General features: G+C 31.6%; 1 protein-coding gene across 1 annotated transcript in view; it reads left to right on the top strand.

The window, feature by feature from the left end:
• Positions 1-1,964: 1,964 nt before the first annotated feature.
• The window catches only part of LOC114339308 (luciferin 4-monooxygenase), a 51,315-nt gene continuing 30,823 nt past the window's right edge, over positions 1,965-22,456 (top strand). Inside the window, exon 1 of the mRNA XM_050659244.1 lies at positions 1,965-2,246. Within this exon, the coding sequence (XP_050515201.1) occupies positions 2,121-2,246 (126 nt within the window). The 5' untranslated portion in view covers positions 1,965-2,120. The remainder of the gene's footprint in view (positions 2,247-22,456) is intronic.

The following is a 22,456-nucleotide window of genomic DNA, read 5'->3' as shown; positions in this document are numbered from 1 at the left end:
TAAGTGTAATAACGAATCAAGCGCCACGAATAGTCGGTTAATTCTTTATTACAAAACATAACATATTTACTAACGTTAAAGATATCGAATTAACAGACATCCTTTGTAAGGTAACATCAGATTAAGCGCCAAATATGTCTCTTAATCCGGTATTCGGATCTTAACTCATGCATATCTTAAAAAATCATTAACGAATTAAGCGACATTTGATCGAATAACTTTTAAAATATAAATTATTTTTAAAAAATTTTAAACACATGTAAAAGTCTATTTACATTTGCATTAATATATTAAATATGAAACATGTCAGTATTATATTTTAGAAATAGTACCAAAAACAAATTTAAAATCTTTAAACCGATTTATCTCAAAACTACATTTTGGCGCTTAATCCGCTATTACATAACGCGGTCCAATTAAAAGTTGATATACTTAAAATTCGTTTTTTTTTTAAGTTAATTATTATATTAAATATTATATATACCATTTTAAACAACCGTGGTATTATAAAAAGTACTTTTTTATACTAGTGTAATTTTTGGAATTATAATTTTAACAGTTAATACACCTACTAAAAATTCATATTTTATTCTTTCGAAACATGTGTCCTGTATGTAACAAAACCGTGTTATTATAAAAAGTACTTTTTTATAATAGTATAATTTTTGGAATTTTAAGCATTTTATATCTTCAAATTATTTTATCTTCTCTCCTATAAATAATAAAACGTTTTATTATAAAAAAGTTCTTTTTTAAAAAAGTGTAATTAGTTAACCTTGTAATTAAACGTATTTTAGGTAAGTTGTACAGAAAAAAGTTTTGATGACTGTGCAAACATTCTTTTAACAGATTTTTTCGGTGTGTGTATTACCTTTTTTATCTTTTTTAATTTCCTCAAAAAGAAGTTGTTTATTTCATTTCCAAAATAAAATACTTTAGTACATTTTAAATATTATATCTTAAGCTTTAAAAAAGCATCTATAAAATTGTAATATATCTGTTCAAACTTTCACATTTTTTTTTTCAAGTTTTCCAAGTTTTTTTTTTCAAGTTTTAATTTTGAAGTTTTCACATTTTGAGACGTTGTATCATTTGAATTAAATCTTTGAGATTTTTCTTGAACGAAACATCCTTTAGCAACATGTTTGTAGGGCAAGTTGGGCAAATTTGAGAGTATAATAGGTAAAATTGTATTATTTACATATTTTTAAATCATTTTTAAACAAAATTCATGTAAGTCTCACTTTCCGCCGACACCGTACTTATGCTCATTTTATTTATTTTTATTGTAACTACATATAACATAGCTTTATTGTTATTCTTTCATTTCCAATTTGTAAAATTTAATTTGATTAATGAATTACCGAATTATATTAAAATAACTTACCGTGTGCTTCGCCCTTCGCCGAACGTTATTATTCAGTGCGCCAGTGAGAATAGAAGGGTGAGTTTCGCGTTATAAATAAAAAATTATAGAAGCTATATATTTATTTTTACAAAAATGATTATATAATTTTTTTTTGTGTCAAATTTTCTGAATTTTTCAAAGGTGAAGTTAGTTTTTTTCTAAGATTTATATATTCGTAGGTATTTAAAAAACAACTAATTTCACATTTCATCTGTTTCATAAAGAATGAGACACCCACATCTGGAGTAGAACTTTTTGAAAAAATTTTAATCTTGTTTGATTTTTTCCGTAAGCAAAATTTCTCTTGACTCCCCTAAACGTAATAGATAGAATAATACACACATTATGTTATATAATGTACAAAAAAACACAAGAATCGTTCACCTGCATTAATTTATATAATATTTAAATCCACACCGTAGTTTTACGTCAACACAGTTTAAATTAAGTATAAAAACATTTTTACAAAAGTAATTAGTTCCCATCACAATTAAACCTCTCAGAAATGCGCTTAAAAAATTCTTGATCCCCCCTTAAATATACCGTAAAGAAAATAAAACGCGATATTCATTACCCGAACAAATTAAATTTGACCTTATTAGTTTCTATTTTAATCGGTACCCAAAACATCAAAACCCGATAAGTTTATATCACTCCGAGCTTTGGTACGGTTAAGTTGACATTGACTGCAGCAGTGAACTTGATTTTGAAAATGGTAAAAGATAATGCTAGTTTCGAAATAAGCGGTCCGCAGCCTCACGAAGCTCTCAAAAATGAGACTTTGGGGCAAGCTTTTTTGAGAGTTTTGTTGGAAAATCCGTATGGACACAAAATTATGGTATGTAATATTTAATTATAATTAGAGTTATGTGTTCAAAAAAAATCGAAAAATAATAAAATAAATCATTACGATATAGGTACACATATTTTATAGTATTTTTATCATTTATATTTTTCATAGAAACTTATTATTATTCTCTGCTAAATACTGCTTTTCCTGAAGTTTCCTCAAACATGCTTATTCAACTTTTTCTAATTTTCATCATCTTCTCAATATGGGATGCCTTTTTGCCATTATCATAAGTTAGTTTTTTACGGAGGCTCGTACATTTCCATTTTACTAAATACTTTGGGAAAATTAATTTTAATCTCTCCTACAAAATATGATAATACTTATTTTTTCACTAAATGGATATATTTTACATAAAAGATTACAATCACATACTGTTTAATATTTTCACCATATTATCTTTACCTCTTTCCATATGCGTGGTTGACTTTCCTTTTACCGACATGTTCTGCCTAAGCCTATCCCCGGGTTTTCTTTGGTCTTCCTCTTCTACTGCTTCCCGGAACGCGCAGATCAGCAACTGGTTCTGTTAGGAGATTAATGTCCCGACGATGAATATGACCAATCATTTTAACCCATGCTCTCTTCTTATTGCATCAAGTGGTACCACCTCTAGACTCACCCTAAATATGCTCATTTTTTTAATTTTTTTACTTCCCTTGTCCATCTAAGCATTCTCATTTCTGCCACATGCATTTGTTGTTCCTCTTTCATTTTCTTCTTTTTTTTGGTGCCAATTCCTTTCGAATATTGGCCACCATTCTGGATATAATTATTTTATTAAATGATTCTTTAAATAGGTCAGTTGTTGTTGTGGACAAACATTTCGTCAGGTTCTTTAACCATGATATTCTTCTTGTTCCAATTCCGCTCCTTCCGAACACTTTGCCTTGAAGGATTACCTTCATTAATCTGTATTTAGTGCCGTTTCTCATTATGTGTCCGAGATATTCTAACTTTCTCCTGTTAATCGTATACTGCCGTGCTAGGCCCAAAGGCGGTAACTAACATTTGAGAAAATGGTGGCAAAATCGATTTCAAAATTGAATGCTAAAATTTTGGCCCGTTAGGGATTTATGGACTAGCTAATAGTTTTTATGCATGGATATATGCCCCAGTTTATTAAGGGAACCGTTAATTATATTTTAAAACAAAGTTTTATATAAAAAGAGGTAGATACCGCTAAAACGTTTTATTAAAACTTACTATAAAACTAAGCCTATTAGCGGTATGTGGTTTACAGTTGTGATTGATATGAAATAGAAAGGTTTTCTGTGTATTCCAGTTTATTAAATTGAAAGAATTAAAGTACTATTAAATGTTATTATTTTGTTATTTTGTTTATATCTGTTTTCTTTCAAGAGTCAATAAATACATATTGGTTCATTAATATTAATGTTCTATATGATACAATATAGACAATTTAATAGACAATCGAACACCATACCTTGTGTCCGGTACATACACAAAACCTATTTAGTATTACATTGGTATTACCTCATAATTATCATTTTTTTATAAAATCTTTTATAGTGCGTCTAATAATTTGGGCAGAACTGTACTTATACAACGAAAAACCAGAATCCGTTCAGATTGTTATAGCTGTTTAAACATCTGCGTTTTAAAGAATTCTTCAACTGTAAATGTGATTTTAAACCATAGTTTTGACTTTCTCTTCTCAGCTATTTTTATTTTGTTTCTTGCAAACAAATTTTTGGATCACAGGTACCTGACGCATTCTTAGAAAATTTATAAAGGAATAAAACCAGCATTTTTGTATAAAACTTATGTAAAAGATTCTCAAAAGATAAGGTAAAGATATCCCAAATCTACAATCCCGTATCTATAATAGCATTGTATAACTAGACTACTATTAGACATTGTCTAGTTAAACAATGATAATAGCTTGTATTGAAACAAAAAAAAAATGCAATCAATGGGTTGCATTGATTTAGTTGTTGCAACCTAACAAAGGGTTTAAACATACATATAAATCATCCACTTGGCGCAGATTCACATTGTTTAGGACAACATAAATGGTTAATTCTTGAAATAGTATAAACAAAAATGAAAATATATTTCAATAGATATAATAATCTCGAAAAGTTCTTACCATCCTCGCTAATTATTTCTTTTACTAACACAACTCTTTTAACTAACACAATAATTTAACCTTTTAAAGTTAGGCCGAATTTACTTTGTAATACTAAGGCGATTTGGCGGTTTCTAAATGTAGGCCTAGAATTCTTGAAAGTAGATTAGCGGTAAGTGCAATATGCTAAGGTATATGGACGGCAACTGTAGCAGATACCGTCAAAACGCCATAGTATTTAACATTTGCCGCCAAATTGCTTAGTATTGTAACTGAAAAGTGTAGATACCGCTAACAAAATTGCAATTTTATTTAAAATATAATGCTTCTACAACTCCAAAGACTTTATAAATATATACTAAATACCCTATTCTACCTAAAAATACAAAAATTTTATTTTCGATAAAAAATCAGATCCCGCCTTTGGGCTTAGCACGGCAGTATACATCACCTATCTTTCTAGATCCATTCTTCGTAGTACGGTCACGTTGTTTATCTTGTCCCTCCATGATATCCTTAGGATTCATCTGCATAGCCATATCTGGAAGGCTTCGAGTTTTTTCTCTATCGCTTCAGTGAGTGTTCAGGATTCAAATCCCTAATATAATATTGAGATGATATAACATGTTATTTTATTCTCCAGATCAAGGTTCTTCTTCTTCTTCTTCTTCTTCTTCTTCTTCTTCTTCTTCTTCTTCTTCCTCTTTTTAAGCAATTCTGCTAGTTCATTGGCGGATTGATACCTCTATCTTACTATTATTCTTACAGAATTATTCTTCCTAGCCGCTAACGCATTTGTCGTAAAGGTGTTATGCTTTTATCTTCTTCTTCTTCTTCTTCCTCTGTATAAGCAATACTGCTTGTTCATTGGCGAATTGATACCTCTTCATCTTTTGCGAGGTCGGCCGATACTTCTTCTACCGATTGGTGATTTATCTCGTGCTATTTTGACCACACGTGTCTCCCTCATTCTGGTTATGTGGTTGTTCCATTCTTTTTTTCTATTTAGTGTCCATTCGTTTATACACTGTACGTTACATTGTCTTCTAAATCTTCGCTCTTCTTTCGATCTCTCAGTGTATTTCCTGTAATTATTCTCAGTATTCTCATCTCTGCCGTTTCCAGTAGTCTTTGTGTTGTGGCTGTGTAGGGTCTTGTTTCTGATGTATACGTCATTATTGATCTTACAGTGGCTTTGTAAATTCTTGAATTCATCTTAGTGTTAATATGTCGGTTTTGCTATATAGTGTTAATAAGGCATCCTGCCAATCTATTTGGTTTTTGTACTTGATTTCTCACTTCTTTGTCCAGGTCTCCGTAACTTGACAATGTAATTCTAGGGTTTTTTACTTCCATTACTTGTTCAATATTGATACCATCAATTTCTATTTTGCATCTACCTGTTTCTTTACTGATTACTATTGTTTTTGTTTTCTGAGATGAAATTGTCATATTGAATTCTTTTGCTCTTATGTTAAATCAGTGGACTAATCTTTGCAGACTATCTTCATCTTGGGCTATCAGTATTGCGTCGACTGCGTAGCAGAGTATTTTTACTTCTTTGTGGTATATTTACTTCTGTGTTTACAGATCAAGGTTGTGTGTGGCTTTTAAATAGATTGTCTTGCGAGTGATCCCATTGTTCGTTTAGTTCCATTGTTCCAAATAGGTATAATGTTTTACTTGGTCCACTGGTCTATTATTGATTAGCAGTTGGACATCTCTAATTTTATTTTTGTTGATAGCCACAAATTTAGTTTTTACTTGTGTCTTCCGTGTTTTACGTGCCATCTCCGCGACGAAGGTTGGCAATCTTCATTGCTATTCTAACTTTTGGCACTACAGCCCGAAAGAGTTCAGTTGAGCTGTATTTACTTGTGTACCAAGTATATATTCCTGACGATATGTTTACTTGTAGTCCAAATCTTTCACTTACTTCATTTACTTTGTTAATTAGTGGCTAAAAACTGTTCAAACTGTATTCAAAAATAACGGTATCGTCTGCATATCGGATGGCGTTCTCCATTTAGGAGTATCTCATGTTAGCAATTTACCAAGTTTTTACTAAATATTTCCTCTGAATATAGGTTAAATCATATACCTAGGTGAAAGTATACATTCTAGTCTAACATCTAGCAGAAACTGGAACTCTTTCGTTGGTTCATCTCCAGGATGTGCTCTTATTGTGGCTGTTTCTTTCATTTTATTTGACTAACATTTAGTTCCGTATCATAGCCGGTCCTAAAGCTGTTTTATAGAATTTTCTCGTCAGCTTCATTGGAATTTTACTGTCACATTAATCACATCCAACATTAATTTCTACTGCATGCATGTCTACATGACGCTTAAATACCGATACTAGGTATTTAAAACTATTACTTTCCACCATCATCTCACCATCCATCTTTAAATGAAAATTTCAAATACTCTATTTTTTTGTCTTTTAATTTGCTTTCACTATTTGCTACTAGCAATACATCATCACATCAGCATACATTAACCACTAGGGAATATTACTCTGTAGTTTTGCTGTTTTCTGATCCAAAACTAATGAGAATAAAAAGGCACTAACGATCAATCTTTTGTGCAGTCCTACTTTCTCATGAAATTTATCAGTCTCTCCCACACCTATTCTAACACTAGTTGATACTCCCTCATACATGTCTCTCACAATCTTTATAAATTCACCAGTGGACTTTTTCCTCATTGGGCGCCCACTATAGAATCTTTCGACGAACTCCACCGTATACTTTCTCAAGATCAATGAATATTATGCGAGCGTTTGTTTGTTTATTGTCTGTAACTGTCTTATAATGAAAACTATATCAGTTATTGATCTATCCTTAATAATTGCGATGCTATAATTGCGGTATTATCTGCAAATCTTATGTTATTAATGATGGTGACTTTAATTCTTACACCCTCAGTTGGTTGCCTTACTGCTACCTGAAATATTAATTGCGATTATACATTAAACAATAGTTTCGTGGGTAAACTACACAGCCCTGTCTCACTTCTCTTTGAATTCCTACCTGCTTTATCTCTCTGCCTTATATCCTTGCTACCGCTGATTGATTGGAGAATACATTTTTGACTAGACTAATTAAGTTCTAGGTTTATCTTAATTAGACTACGTCGAACGCTTTTTGGAAATCTATGAAATATATCAACACACGTTTATTATATTTCCTGCTACTTTTTTATCCGCCCCATCATTGAAAATATTGCTTCTCTTGTGGCTATTCTACATCTATATCCAAAATGTACGTGGTCAAATTTCTCTTTAAAATTTTTATACGTAATTTGTTGTAGAACGTTCAGTAGCATTTTTATTGTGTTGTTAATAAGGCTCATTAGTCGGTATTTATCGCAGGATTTAGAATTTATTTTTGTGAAAGTGCTAAAAGATAGATTTTAACCATTCATCTAGTATTTGACTGTCACATCCTAATGTTGTTCTGAAGATATTTTCTTGTGGCATTTTTGCAATTAACTAGTTTTCATGGGAAATAAGCCACAATTTTACTAAAAAAATGATTTTATTAACGTTTCAATGCCCAAATCGGGTGTCGTTGTCAAAATACAAAAAATATTAATGAATTAAACAAAAATGTTGTTGCTTAGTAAAAAAATTCTTCTAATAATTTATTTAATCTGACTCATTTATATCGGCAATTCAAACATACATTATACATTTTAAAGTAGAAGAATTTAAAATGATATTGCCAATATTTATGAGTTGCTTTCCTGGCACGACTTTATTGAAACTCAAGAATATCCATCACAAAAAATTCATAAAATGTGATCTGTCTTTAAAATGACAAACACATGCAATGGTGACAGTAAAATTCTCACGCTAGAGATTCCATAGTTAATCACGAGGGAACACCTGGAAAAAACCTCGTGATACTATCCCGACATCGTAAATTATTAGGTCTTACTTTAGAATTTTACTGTCACCATTCTTTTTAAAGACAGATCACATGTTATGATTTTTTTGTGACGGATATTCTTGAGTTGGAGTTGATTTCATATAATCGAATGAACTATAATTCAATAAAGTCGTCCCAGGAACTCAACTCATAAATATTGGCAATATCATTTTAAAGTCATCTACTTTAAAATGTATAATATATGTCTGAATTGCCGATATAAATGAGTCGGATGAAATAAGTTATAAGAAGAATTTCTTTTACTAAGCAACAACATTTTTGTTTAATTCATTAATATTTTAACCCGATTTGGGCGTCAAAACGTAATAAAATAATTTTTTTAGTAAAATTGTGGCTTATTTCCCATCAAAACTAGTTAATTGTCAGTAGTAATTGCACAAGAGCTCTAAAATTCTATATTAATTTTAGATATCGAGTGCAATTTGTTGCGATTATTTCATGAATAAAACTGTTCAAAACCAAAATTTTATTGTAATTTATTTATGTAAGTACAAATTATTACAATTAAACAAACAGTTGTTATAAATATTAATTTGACGGTTGAAAGTCATCACTTTTATAATTTTTAAAACATTAATTGTCATTAATGTCACTGAATGTATTTTTTCGTAGCAACGAAGGGCATCTGACGTAATATACTTGACGACGGGAAATTATCAAAAATTATCGATTTAATTTAGAATTCTGTAGTTTTCTATTGGTCAGAATCTCCTATGAATGAAATAATCATATTGTATTTGAAGAGTACAGGGGAAAAACAAGGAATGTCACATTTTATACATATGTTGTATTGAGATAAACACCAATAAAGGTTTAATTCTTATGATATCTAAAAACTACTTAGGAGATTCTTAGTAGAATTCGATCAATTCGTATTCTATAATCTTAATATAATAATAATCTATATTAATAAAATAAATGGGAAAATCACAGTAGCAGGCTGTATACCATAATTAAAAAATCATACCGAAGTGAAAAATTCGTTTGTACAATGGTATAAAAGTTTATTAAAAAAACTATTAAAAAGTCATCCAAATGTATTGCAAAACGTTGTCGATCTAGATCAGATCATCTTCAGTGCGTTCTGCTTAGTAGATGAAACTAGCAAGCTTATAAAATGACCATTAAAAAGTGTCTGCTCCCATTGTTTAATAATATACAGGGCGAGTTTCGCATTTTGACAGAAATTTGTATTCGTCATAATTTTTGAACGGTCAGATCGATGTGTCTCTTATTTTGGTCAATCGTTACACTATTGCCACCTAATCAACTGATTTATTCAAACTAGAAAAAAATCAGGCCCGGCTTTAAAAAAGTTAGTTCGTTTGGGTCTTAGAAAAAATTTCACCCTGTATAAGCTTTTTGAAAACTATAATATGAATTTTACAAATTAAACAAATAGGCAATTAAAACAACATATTTATTTTTTTCCGCACACGATTGCTTATTTTTTTATAAAAAAAATCAAATTTGACTATTAGGTCTGGATCCCGCGTATGAAAAAAAAGTTGATTAATAGCAAGCTGAAAATTTGTTAATAGCTTAAGGGTGTCTAGTCGAATAAACTTTGATATCTGTGAACACTGGAACAGGGGCAGTTTTAATTGTGGAACCGGTTAAAAATTTGGAACGGTCACAGCACGAAAACGGCACATTTATTTTGTCCGACAGAACAGACTTAAACTCTTCGAACAGAGATTAAACTCTCATGCAAAAATCAGACTGCTATTTATCACCAAATGGGCGTTTTAATGAGTGGAACATGAAGAATATGTCAAATGACAGGAATTATGACAGGTAATAAATAGCAGTCTGATTTTTTCATGAGAGTTAAATCTCTGTTCGGAGAGTTTAAGTCTGTTCTGTCGGACAAAATAAATGTGCCGTTTTCGTGCTGTGACCGTTCCAAATTTTTAACCTGTTCCACAATTAAAACTGCCCCTGTTTCAGTGTTCCCATATATCAAAGTTTATTCGACTAGACACCCTTAAGCTATTAACAAATTTTCAGCTTGCTATTAATCAACTTTTTTTTCATACGCGGGATCCAGACCTATATGAATAATTAAAAGTTTGGTAAAGTGAACCATAGATTAAAAAAAATAACTTTTATTACAAAAATGAATTTTTTTGAACAAATATTTAATTTATGTTATCACCTAATCAACTGATTTATTCAAACTTTCAAACTAGAAAAAAATCAGGCCCGGATTTAAAAAATTTGTTTGTTTGGGTCTTAGAAAAAATTTCACCTTGTATACGTTTTTTGAAAACTCTAATATGAATTTTACAAATAAGACAAATAGGCAATTAAAATGGGATATTTATTTTTTCCCCACACGATTACTTATTTTTTTATTAAAAAATCAAATTTGACTATGCATAAAAAGTTTGGCAAAGTTTTTGCATAGATTTAAAAAAATTACCTTTTTTTACAAAAATTAATTTACAAAAACAACGTTTTTCTTACAATTAAAAGTTTTACCATTTTTTTTTTTTCTATAATACGTCTAGATCTAAAACTTCCCATAACACTTCTTTTGGACTCTATAGTTTAACATAGACGTGATCAAATTGATAAATTTTAAATTTTTCCACCTAATTCTTGCGATTTACAAGTTTGCAACTTTTACAAGAAGAAGCCTGAAAGTCTACAACAATTTTCATAGTCTTCACAATGGTAAGATGTATGTGCTGTAAAAATTTCAGAAAAAAATATTAAAATGTAACAGAGTTGTAGCGAGTTAAACCGTGAGTTCATTTTTTTTTTCATTTTTAGGTTAAAATTCCGATTTTGACAAATTTGATTTTTTAATAACAAATTAAGTTATCGTGTGGGGAAAAAAATAAATATGCCATTTTAATTGCCTATTTGTCTTATTTGTAAAATTCATATTAGAGTTTTCAAAAAGCGTATACAGGGTGAAATTTTTTTTAAGACCAAAACGAACTAATTTTTTTAATCCGGACCTGATTTTTCTCTAGTTTAAATAAATCAGTTAATTGGATGGTAACATAAATTACTTATTTGTGCAAAAAAAATTAATTTTTGTGATAAAAGTTATTTTTTTTAAATCTATGGTTCACTTTACGAAACTTTTCATTCATAGTGAAATTTGATTTTTTTATAAAAAATTGAGTATTCGTGTGCGGAAAAAAATAAATATGCCGTTTTAATTGCCTGTTTGTCTAATTTGTAAAATTCATATTAGAGTTTTCAGAAAGCGTATACAGGGTGAAATTTTTTCTAAGAGCCAAACGAACTAATTTTTTTAAAGCCGGACCTGATTTTTTTTTAGTTTGAATAAATTAGTTGATTAGGTGGTAATAGTGTAACGATTGGCCAAAATAAGAGACACATCGATCTGACCGTTCAAAAATTATGACGAATACAAAAAATAAAAAATGCGAAAGTCGCCCTGTATATTATTAAACAATGGGAGCAGACACTTTTTAATGGTCATTTGTTATTCCCCATAGGAGCCTCTATACGAGGTAGGAGTATATACAGTTCCTCATGACTCACCCTGTATATAAAATTGGTAACATCGAGAAATATGATTTACATTATGGTAATAATGTAATAAAATTGTAGCGACTCCAAGTAGATGTTAAAAGATTATATTTGTTAAGAATGCTCAAAGGGCAACATGGTTCCCATTTTGATAAGAAAGTGTGATCCCTGCCAGTTCAATGGACACTGTGTCGTTTGAAATTACACTTTTAATAAATATAATCTTTTAACATCGACTTGGAGTGGCTACAATTGTCATATTATTAACATGTAAATCATATTTCTCGATGTTACCAATTTCATAAGGTTGCTAGTTTCATCTACTAAGCAGAACGCACTGAAGGTGATCTGATCTAGATCGAAAACGTTTTGCGATCCATTTTCATGACTTCTTAATAGTTTTTTAATAAACTTTTTATACCATTGTACAAACGAAGTTTTTACTTCTGTATGATAATCTATTATTAACTTTTAATTTAATAATGCACACAAAAACTGGTATCATTCCATATTTTTGTTCAGTCGCGTGCGGACAATCCTGATCCTTCGCCTGTATACAAATTCTTGGAAAATTTTTATATACTGATCTTTCCGGATATTGTTCTGAATCGATAGTCTAGTCCAGGGGTCACCAATTGGCGGACCGCGGTCCGTATCCGGACCGTAGGTTAGTTTTGTGCGAACCGTGATTAAATTTAGATTATAGTATTTTGCAATAATTTTGAAAATGTTTGGTCCTGACTATGACACGGCCATAGTACTATGTACTATGTTTGGCTCAACTTAGGTGTACGAAGTAACTTTTCCAATAATAAACTTTATTTAAAATCGGTACACATCTCAGCTAACAAGTGAATATCTCAACTCCCTAATGAGAATCAGTTGAACTAAACGCATTCCAAACTTCAGAGAGGTTGTACATTTTTTTACAGAGGAAACAATTTTTTTAAATAAATTCATAATTACCGCTTTGCTCTTAAAAATGTATTGTTAGGTTTTTTTGGTAATTTTAAACTATATAGGTCTCTTGTTATTTTTCTCAAATGTTGATAATTTTCGAATTATAAGCGATTTAAAATCGAAAAATCATTTTCGAGGCTTGAAAACTTATGTGTAAATTATTATTGTTCAAGTTGACAAGTGTCTAAATTGAAGCTTGTACATCCAACTTCAAGATTCTAATGAATAATCGGGACTTATTTCAATATATATCATTATTTTTTAATTGTTAATCAATGGAAACCGTGGTTTACGGAAATAATTATGAAATTAAAGTAAGTGTAAAACAACGAACAGTAATATATTTATTTATTTTGGGTAAACAAACGTGCTTCGTTTATATCTCGTAGGGGTTTGTTATTTTAGCGAGGGTGTGACTGCGCTGCGTGCCCGCTGTGTCGATACTGACTGAAACCACAACACTATTATGTCATCATGTATGCGGTTCTACCATATGGCCAGAAAAGGCGTTAAATTACTAAATCTGGCGTTTTAAAAGCTGATAACTTTTCTGTAGTTTTTAAGAAATTGACATAAAGAGCGTGGCCAATCTGGCAATTTGTGTTTTTTCCCTGAAAAACCCATTAATTTTATACGATCTGGTTTTGTATTTTAGAGACGAAAACACATATGAATTTAACATGAGACGTATTCTTTCGTTTTGAGAAAAGTTAATATTTAAATTAAGCAATTAAAAAAATAATAAATGAAGCGTGTCGCTATATACGTACATTAGGGTGGGCCGAAAATACTAAAATTATTTTTTTCAAGTCGTAATACGGCGGAAAAGTTGCGAATGTATGAGACTAAAAAGGGGTAAGAATTTAAAAAATATCGGTTTATATCTTCCATTCGCGCATGAGCCATAAAGATTTCCGAAATTGGTAAAAAACTGATTTTTTGCGATAATTTTTAACAGATTAAATTTAGCGTGGATACGTTTTCTCGATCATTTTTTCATTCTTAATAACCATACTAACATTTTCCGTTCGCGCATAAGGCATAAAAATAGCTAAAATGTGACAAAATTGCATATTTCATACACGTTTAATTTTTCGTAATTAAGAGTTTAGTTGAATGAAAATAATACTCACATATTCATTTTTTTTGAACTTGTATTGAGAACACTTAAAATAAACACACTTGAAACACATCATTTTCAGAACTTTAGTAGGCTATTGTTTAAAAATATTGTTTGTGAATATAGAAAAAACCAATTTATTTACGAGATGCAAGTTTTCAATTCGACAATATGGTCCAATGTCCACCAGTCCATTGTTCGTTCAGTCCATCTTGTATTATTTTAACACCTTTTTGCTATTACATAGTAGAAGGCACTTGTGTAAAGTCCGGCATTGCAGACCTTGATAACAATGTTGTTCTTATGAAGCCGCCGTGATTCTCAGCTCCGCCAGCTTTTCCAGCAGCTTCTGTTACGAGTTTTACACATTGTTCTACTGCCTGTGTATGAACGGGAAATGACTTTAATATTACATCCCAGTTAGGGGCTGAATCACTCTGAATAATTAATGTTATTTTATCATCATTTATATCTTTTAATAATGGAGGAGAAAATAAGTCTCGAAATTCAAAATTTAGTTTTGGCGGTTTGAATATTCTGTTAGATCTTGTTTTATCTAGCTGTCTAGCTTTCAGAATTCTGCGAAGTCCAAGCTCTCTTATATGTTTCCTGTCATCTTGTGTCATGGCCGCCAACATCAAATGTTCTGGATGGGCGAAAAAATCATTACGCTCAATAACAGGGTCAACAACATTACGCAGTTCTTCAGGCAGGTACCTTGTAGTTTGTATTGATTGGTGTACAAGTTTTGGTCCATCTGTAAAGCTGTTACTATTTTTTATACAAAACCACATGAGCATGTATAATTTCAATATAAATTGAACGATTTCTTTGAGATCAGAAGTTGGATTCTCTTCACTTAAATGTAACCTAAGGGTTCGGTTTGCTGTTGTCAACCACCTAGAATGCGACAAAGGATCAATATCTCGTATAGGCAAGTCTTCTTTACAGATCCCTGAATGTACTGCAATTGAAATATCAAGCAGATATTGCTGATCTTTGCTTAGTTGACTTCTGTCGATTGTAGGTATCTGGCACTCAATACTATTGAATGCAACTACTGGACGTTTTTCACAGTCAATAAGCTTTTCTCCAATCGGTCCTTTAAGGGATTTTGGTCCCGTTGATTTACCATCTAGGTGCTGGAACAAATGCCTAAATGGGAGCTCATTGAAATGAAGGAGGAAAATTGCCCATTGTAACGGTTTCCCTAAATGTACTTCGATGCGACGAATTACGCCACTTTTCAAACCGGTATTTGCAGCAGTGCCATTACATCCAATAACAATTAGTCTATCAAGAGGAATATCACGAATAGACAGATAAAAAACAATACATGTGACAATATGTTCAGAACTTCCGGAGGTTGGAGTCACATGTCCGATATATTCTGAACTAGATTCTTGAATTAATGAGATGTGCTCTTCTTTCTTCATTCTGCGAAATCGTTTGGAATGAGCTACTTCTATCTTTAAAGTGTCGTCCTTCCATCAAAGTATAGGCCTTCAATCGAAATATTCTATGCTATGCTGCTCAGTTCAGACCTAACGTTGTGTTTTTCCCTTCTGATTTTGTTTTTATCTATAACTTTTAAGACATTGGAATCAGGTATTAATCAATGTCGTGCAATACGGCACGTTTTGAACTACTAAGTCCGGAAAAATTTTTAATACGAAAGATTTAACGTGTATGAAATATGCAAATATTTTACATTTTGGCTATCTTTACGGCTTATGCGCGAACGGAAAATGTTAAGAGATTTTAATAATACGGTTAAATTTAGTTAGTATGGTTATTAAGAATGAGAAAATGAGCTATTACAAACGTATCCACGCTAAATTTAATCTGTTAAAAATTATCGCAAAAAATCAGTTCTTTACCAATTTCGGCAAACTTTATGGCTCATGCGCGAATGGAAGATATAAACCGATATTTTTTAAATTCTTACCTCTTTTTAGTCTCATACATTCGTAACTTTTCCGCGGTATTACCACTTGAAAAAAATAATTTTATTTTTTTCGGCCCACTCTAACGTACATATTATACGTATGTATTCGAAATTATAATTTATACGTACTAAACGAAAATTTATTAAAATTTTATATGATTTACATAGTTTTTGTTAAATAATTTATTTATTTATTCAGTTAACTATTGCCAATGTGCTAATTAAATACGCCAATATATAGAGCCATCATTAAGTAATATAGAGCGATACGCACCATATAGTGCAACGTGCCGCCGCGTCGAAGGGTCAAGTGGACGATACGCATAATTAACAATTAAAAACCATGGTCTAAATTTAAATAAGCCCCGATTACTCATCAGAATCTCTAAACTGAATTTTTAAACTTTAATTTAGGTACTTAAAGACCTCAAAATTAATAATTTACACATGGACTTTTAAGCTTCCAAAATGCTCATTTTCGCATTTTTCAGATTTTAAATCGCTAAACCTCGAAATTTATCAACTTTTGAAAAAAATGACAAGATCTTTTTTGTTTAAGATGACCCCAAAAATGCTAAAAACATATTTTCGGGGGCATAAAGATGATGTTTTGAATTTGTCAAAAAAAATTTGTTAAACAATTTCTGTCCAAAAATTTCGCCCGCACCCTTCTGATTTATTTAAAGAGGATACTTTTTAACATAAATCCGCAAATAAACCGAATCAGAACGACCAGACACAGGTAGGATTCTATCCGGACCCCGCAAGTGTCATAGGTTTGCGAAACGGACCCTCAGGGAATATAATTGGTGACCCCTGGTCTAATCGATATTATTCATTTTTGCTACCACATGGCGAGAAAAGCCAAAATTCATGAACAAGTGACATTTATTGTTTTTCCCCTGTACCCTTCATTTGCTTTATCTTCTGATATCTGCAGTTCTCCATTTGAATTTTTGTTGATTAGTGGTATTTGCTTTTGTGTATTACCTGTAATTTCTTTCAGTATTTTACAGGTTATTTTTGTCGCATTTTTTTTTGTTCTATTTATTCTTGTATTGTTTACAATATTTTTGTATCCAACATTCTTAAGCTTCTTGGTTTTCTGTTTGTTTTTAATTTATTTGTTTATATTTTTATTTAGTTAAATATGGATATTTCGTTTTTTTTAATTAGTAATACAATATCTGATGCGATTCTATCATTTTTTGTAAATTTTTTTCGCCTGCTCTGACTTTTATTTCAGGCGTCTTTTATGTTTTTAGAATTATTGATGTAATCGTTTTATTTATTTGTTTTTCACAGACATCACTCTCAATCTTTAATAAATTTAGTTCTTGAACTTTACTTTTTTTCTTTTGAAAATTATTGATATATGTTTTGTACACACTTATGATAAATGGATGGATGGAAAAATTACTGTATTTTAAAAGTGTCTGTATTCAGACATTGGTCATCATCATGTTCACAACTTCCTGAAACCGTTGACACCTAAATATTCCGTATACTATGTATTTGGCACCTAGGAGTTTTCTATTGGTTCTTTGCTGCACGCCGCCATATTTCAACCAATTGGCGGCGAGGTGCCAAACGCATATACGGAATGTTAAATATTCGTGAACCAAAAAAGGTAACTTTTTATTAGAGTCTGTTAAAAGGAGATTTATTTTACAAACTTGTTATTGTACACTGGGGTGCAATATTAACCGGACACCTTCAAAATGGGTAATTTTTGATGTCTCGAATTTCCTAAACCTGCTGTCCGATTTAACTGATTTTTTAATATGTTATAGCCTTATTCTTTAGCAATATCGCTGCAATAATATTGTTGCTAAACAGGTAGATTTTCATTGTATACCGGGTGTACCAATGAAACTGTGCTTTTTTCTCAAACTTCGCATCACCCTGTGGAATATTCCAGCATGTATAAAATACTAAAATTAACGCCCAACCATAGCCTCATGTTTTTTTAACATTCGGTTGTTTGATCCATTCGCTTATGTTGGACCGTAAACAAGTTTTAACAATTGGCCATGTTTGTCATCAATACAGGGTGTTTTTAAATAAGTATGGCAAACTTCAAGGGGTAATTCTACATGAAAAAATAATGACAGTTTGCTTTATAAACCCATGTCCACAAATGCTCCGTTTCTGAGATAGAAGGTGTTGAAATTTTTCTTACACATTGACGATTTATTTATTGCTTTAAAACCAATAAAATGCATAGGTAATGAGAAAATCGTAAAAACATGCTCGCCAAGGGATAAGAATAGTTTCTGCAGTTTATTTTCAAGGATAGGGGTAGTTTCTGCAGGGATGTTGCAATAACCATATTTATGAAAATCCCTATTGATAGAGCATACGCCCATATGGGCCAAAAAGCAAAAAAATATTTTTTTTCAACCCTCCATTTTATTTTTTTTGGCTACAGGGGTTGCATCAAGAAATCGCTTTTGGTGTCCATACATGGGTAATATGAACGTGCACAAAATGATATATAAAGCATTTTAATAAAGGGCATGGTGTGTGAATGATTCCAAGATACTCATTTTCTTTATTAATAAATCTCCTTTTTTGGGGTGGTTCCGGGGAAAAATGGGGGTGTATTATACAAATTTGTAAATAACACCAGTTCAGGGATAATTGCTGAAAGTTTATTTTACTCTAGCATAAGCGGTTCAGATGCTATAAAAAGGGGTTTTTTAAAATGTAACACCCTGTAATTAAAAAATTAAACAAAACCTATGCCAAAAAATCAGCCACTTATTTGTGATTAATTGCCGCAGGATTTCTTCTTCATTTCCATTACAGTTAGGGAAAAATATTTTTTTAATAGCATCTTTTTTAAAAACTTGCCAACCTTTGGGGCGCCACCCCCGCTAAAGCGTGGGTGATAGACATGCTGTCAGGAAATAAATAATAGGAAATATAGTCTTCTTCACTTTATTATTAAGAAAATTTTTTGCGAAATGTGCAGGAAGGGCTACGTTTCGCAAAAACCACAAATTACCCCGTTTAGAGGGATGAAAAAGAGGGTTCTGGGGCGAAATTTTTTAAGAAAAATTAGTTTCATAATAAGCACTCCTTGCTATACCAGAAAAAAAATAAAACCGATCTTGTGTCCATTTTGCCAGGTTCAACCTCTGTTTACTGCATTAGGTGCCAAATATGTACATAATATACGGAATGTTTAGATGCAAACCGTTGTCTGTCGGCTGCTAAGCGAAATATTTTTTCTGTTGTGATGAAAGAGTATATCGACCAGTCTATCTCTTTCCCTTCACTTTTCCGTGTAGGACAAGGTGAAGAAATATATGGTATTTGGATCCTATAATTATCTAGACCAAATACTCTGTTATTCTCTTCTTTGTGATGTTTATGAGCCGTCGTTTTGAATTCTTCATTTTAAGGAATTAACATCTTCAGGAATTGTGGGAAACCGACGATATTTTTAGGATCCGGCAATGCCACTACAATTGGAATGCTTTCAATTTTTTTGGCATTACCGTTTTAACATCCATATCTCACAACCATAACATTTTATAATTTGTTTAGTCATTGTAATGATATTGTTTATTGTTTACTTACTAAATCTAAATGGAATAATAAGTATTTGTAAACAGTCAATCCAACAGCGTAAAGACTATGTCAGAGTTTAGAATAATAACTAAATTTGTTTAAATTTTAATTTAGTTATATCACTACTACAAATTATATTAATTTTTCACGAAGTGTGATATTGTGAAATTAAGACCAAGGTCGAGATTTTATTTTGAGTGTATAAGTAATTACTTTGGAGTTCGAGTTTGGCAAGCGAGGCGAGAGGTCGTGTGGCAGGTGTATTGGCGATAAGGTAATTTCGAATTCGAAACCTATCACAATAAAAACACCGGTTTTTTAAAAGACCTATCGTTATCCATAATCGTTAAACTTAAAAAGCGTTCTTGTGCGAAATAAAAATAAACTTCTAAGTGTATAATAATAATATTTATATTAGTGCTGAGGTTAACATTTAATTTAAAATGGCCAGTGGCGGAACAGGAACAATCCGAAAGGAAACCTATAGAAAGAATGAAGAACTATCTGATAGTGGCGACGAAGAATCTAAGAAGAAAAAATATAAAGAAGATAAATTATATTTTGAAAAGAGTAACCTGACGAGACGAACACCGAATAAAAGCAACGACACAAATGAAGAGATGATAAAAATGATGCGGGAAGTTATGTGGAAAAATGATGAAATGATGGCAGAAATAAGAACCATACGGAAAGACCAAAAAGAAACGATGGAATATATTAAGGAGCTGAAAGAAAAAAACGAAAAATTGGAAGAAGGTTTAAAAATGGCAAACAATAGAATAGAACAATTGGAAAAAGATAGACGGAGAAATAATATAGTATTAAAAGGCCTAACACTAGATGCTACCGACGGAAAGCCTGTAAAGGAGTCAGTAGAACACTTCATAAGAAGAAATCTGAAATTAGAGGTCAGACTGAGAGGAGCGGTGAAGATCGGCGACCAAATCTTTGTAGCAGAAATGGAAAACCTAACGGATAAGATGAGTGTACTAAAAAACAAAGGAAAACTGAAAAATCTACAGGGACAAAAGGTGTATATAGAATCAGATTTAACAAGAAAGGAAAGGGAAATACAAGCAAAAATTAGGAAAATGGCAAAAGAAGAAAAAGACAAAGGTAATACTACGAAGATAGGATATATGAAACTGGAGATTAATGGAAAGGAGTGGAAATGGGACCATAATAAAGAGAAACTTATACTAACTCACAGAAATATCGGGGAAGGGACTTCAAAAAACTAAAAGAAAATAATGAGACCGGACCCACAACAATGACAACCAAGGCAATGAATGGGAAAAGCGATAGGGAAAAAGATGATGCAAAGGTAAACAAGGATGAAAATAGGAAAAAGGGGAAAGCTAGATTGCAGAAAAAAGGAGAGATAAAAATGGGAACATGGAATGTGAGAAGCATCAATGGAAAAGAGGAAGAACTGGTAGAAGATATGATAAGACAAAAAATAGAAATACTAGGAATAACAGAAACGAAGATGAAAGGAAAAGGTCTTAAGAAAATACACAAAGGATATTGGTTACTTTGGGTAGGAGCGGATACAAAAGAGAGAGCAAAAGAAGGAGTCGGGATAATAATTGCACCGAATAGACTACAACACGTTATAGAAGAAACATATGTTAACCAGAGAATATTATCGGTGAAAATTAAACTGATGGACGAAGAAATATGGACAATAATAACAGCCTACGGAGTAAATGAAGATGCAAGAAAGGAAGAGAAAGATAAATTTTTCGAGGAGCTCCAAATGCAAATTGATAATGGGGAAGAAAACATAATTGTAATGGGAGATCTAAATGGTAGAGTCGGAAACAACAACAGCGGAATAGAGGAGTGCATGGGAAAAGAAGGAGAAGAAATGCTAAACAGAAATGGGGAAAGAATAATAGAAATATGTATGGAGAATAAACTAGTTATAACAAATACAAAATTTAAACATAAAGAAGTACACAAATACACGAGAGTACAAGACAGCAGAAACGAAAAATCAATCATAGATTACTTTTTGGTAAGCAGCAACAAATGGAAAAGAGTACAGGATACGAAAGTGAAAAGAGGCTCGGAGATTGGCAGTGACCACCATCTAGTAATAATGAGAATGAGAACAACAGAGGAAAAAGAAGAAAAGAGAAGAAAGGTAGTAAATGAAAAAATAAAAAGTTACAAATTAAAAGAGGAAATATATAAGAAGATATTCCAAGAAAAATTAGATAATACTTTGAAAGGTAGGGCAAAAAATACAAATATAGAAAAAAAATGGGAATATCTAAAAACCAGCATAATCAAAGCAGCTGAGGAAACTTGCGGGAAAGCAAAAATAGCAAACACTAACATGAGGAGAACAGAATGGTGGACGGAAGAAATACGAGAGAAAATAAAGAACAAAAAAGACAAATGGAAAAGATACCTAAGCACAAAACACCCGGAAGATTACGAAGCATATAAAGAAAAAAGGAAAGAGGTTAAAATAGCGGTGAAAGCAGGAAAGGAAAGGTCATGGGAGATATTTGGACAAAAAATGACAAAAAATTATAGGGAAAACCAAAAACTCTTCTACGGCGCATTAAAACAACTCAGACAAAAGAAAGAGCACACGATGCCGAATATAAAAGACAAGAATGGAAACGTACTAACAGAAGAAAAACAAATAATGGAAAGATGGAGAGAACATTTCAAAGAGCTAACTCATGTAGACAAGGACAACATAGGGGAGATACAAGAAAGGAATGAAGAACAACAAGTGGAATCCATAACAAGAGAGGAATTAGAGAAAGCAATAGAAAGAGTAAAACTGGGCAAAGCACCAGGCAAGGATCATATCACCCCGGAAATGATAAAATTCATGGGGACAGAGGGAATGGATAGCATGAAAGAACTAATGAATGATATCATAAATAGAGCAGAATTACCAAAGGACTGGAAGAAAGACATTATATTACCAATACACAAAAAGGGAGACAAGAGAAACTGTAATAATTACCGAGGTATCACCATATCAAGTATCCCTGGGAAGGTATTAGC

This window comes from Diabrotica virgifera, chromosome 8 (assembly GCF_917563875.1).
Source record: "Diabrotica virgifera virgifera chromosome 8, PGI_DIABVI_V3a".
NCBI lineage: Eukaryota > Metazoa > Arthropoda > Insecta > Coleoptera > Chrysomelidae > Diabrotica > Diabrotica virgifera.
The sequence above is the reverse complement of the archived record's forward strand: the minus strand, read 5'-3'. Positions and strand labels throughout refer to the sequence as shown.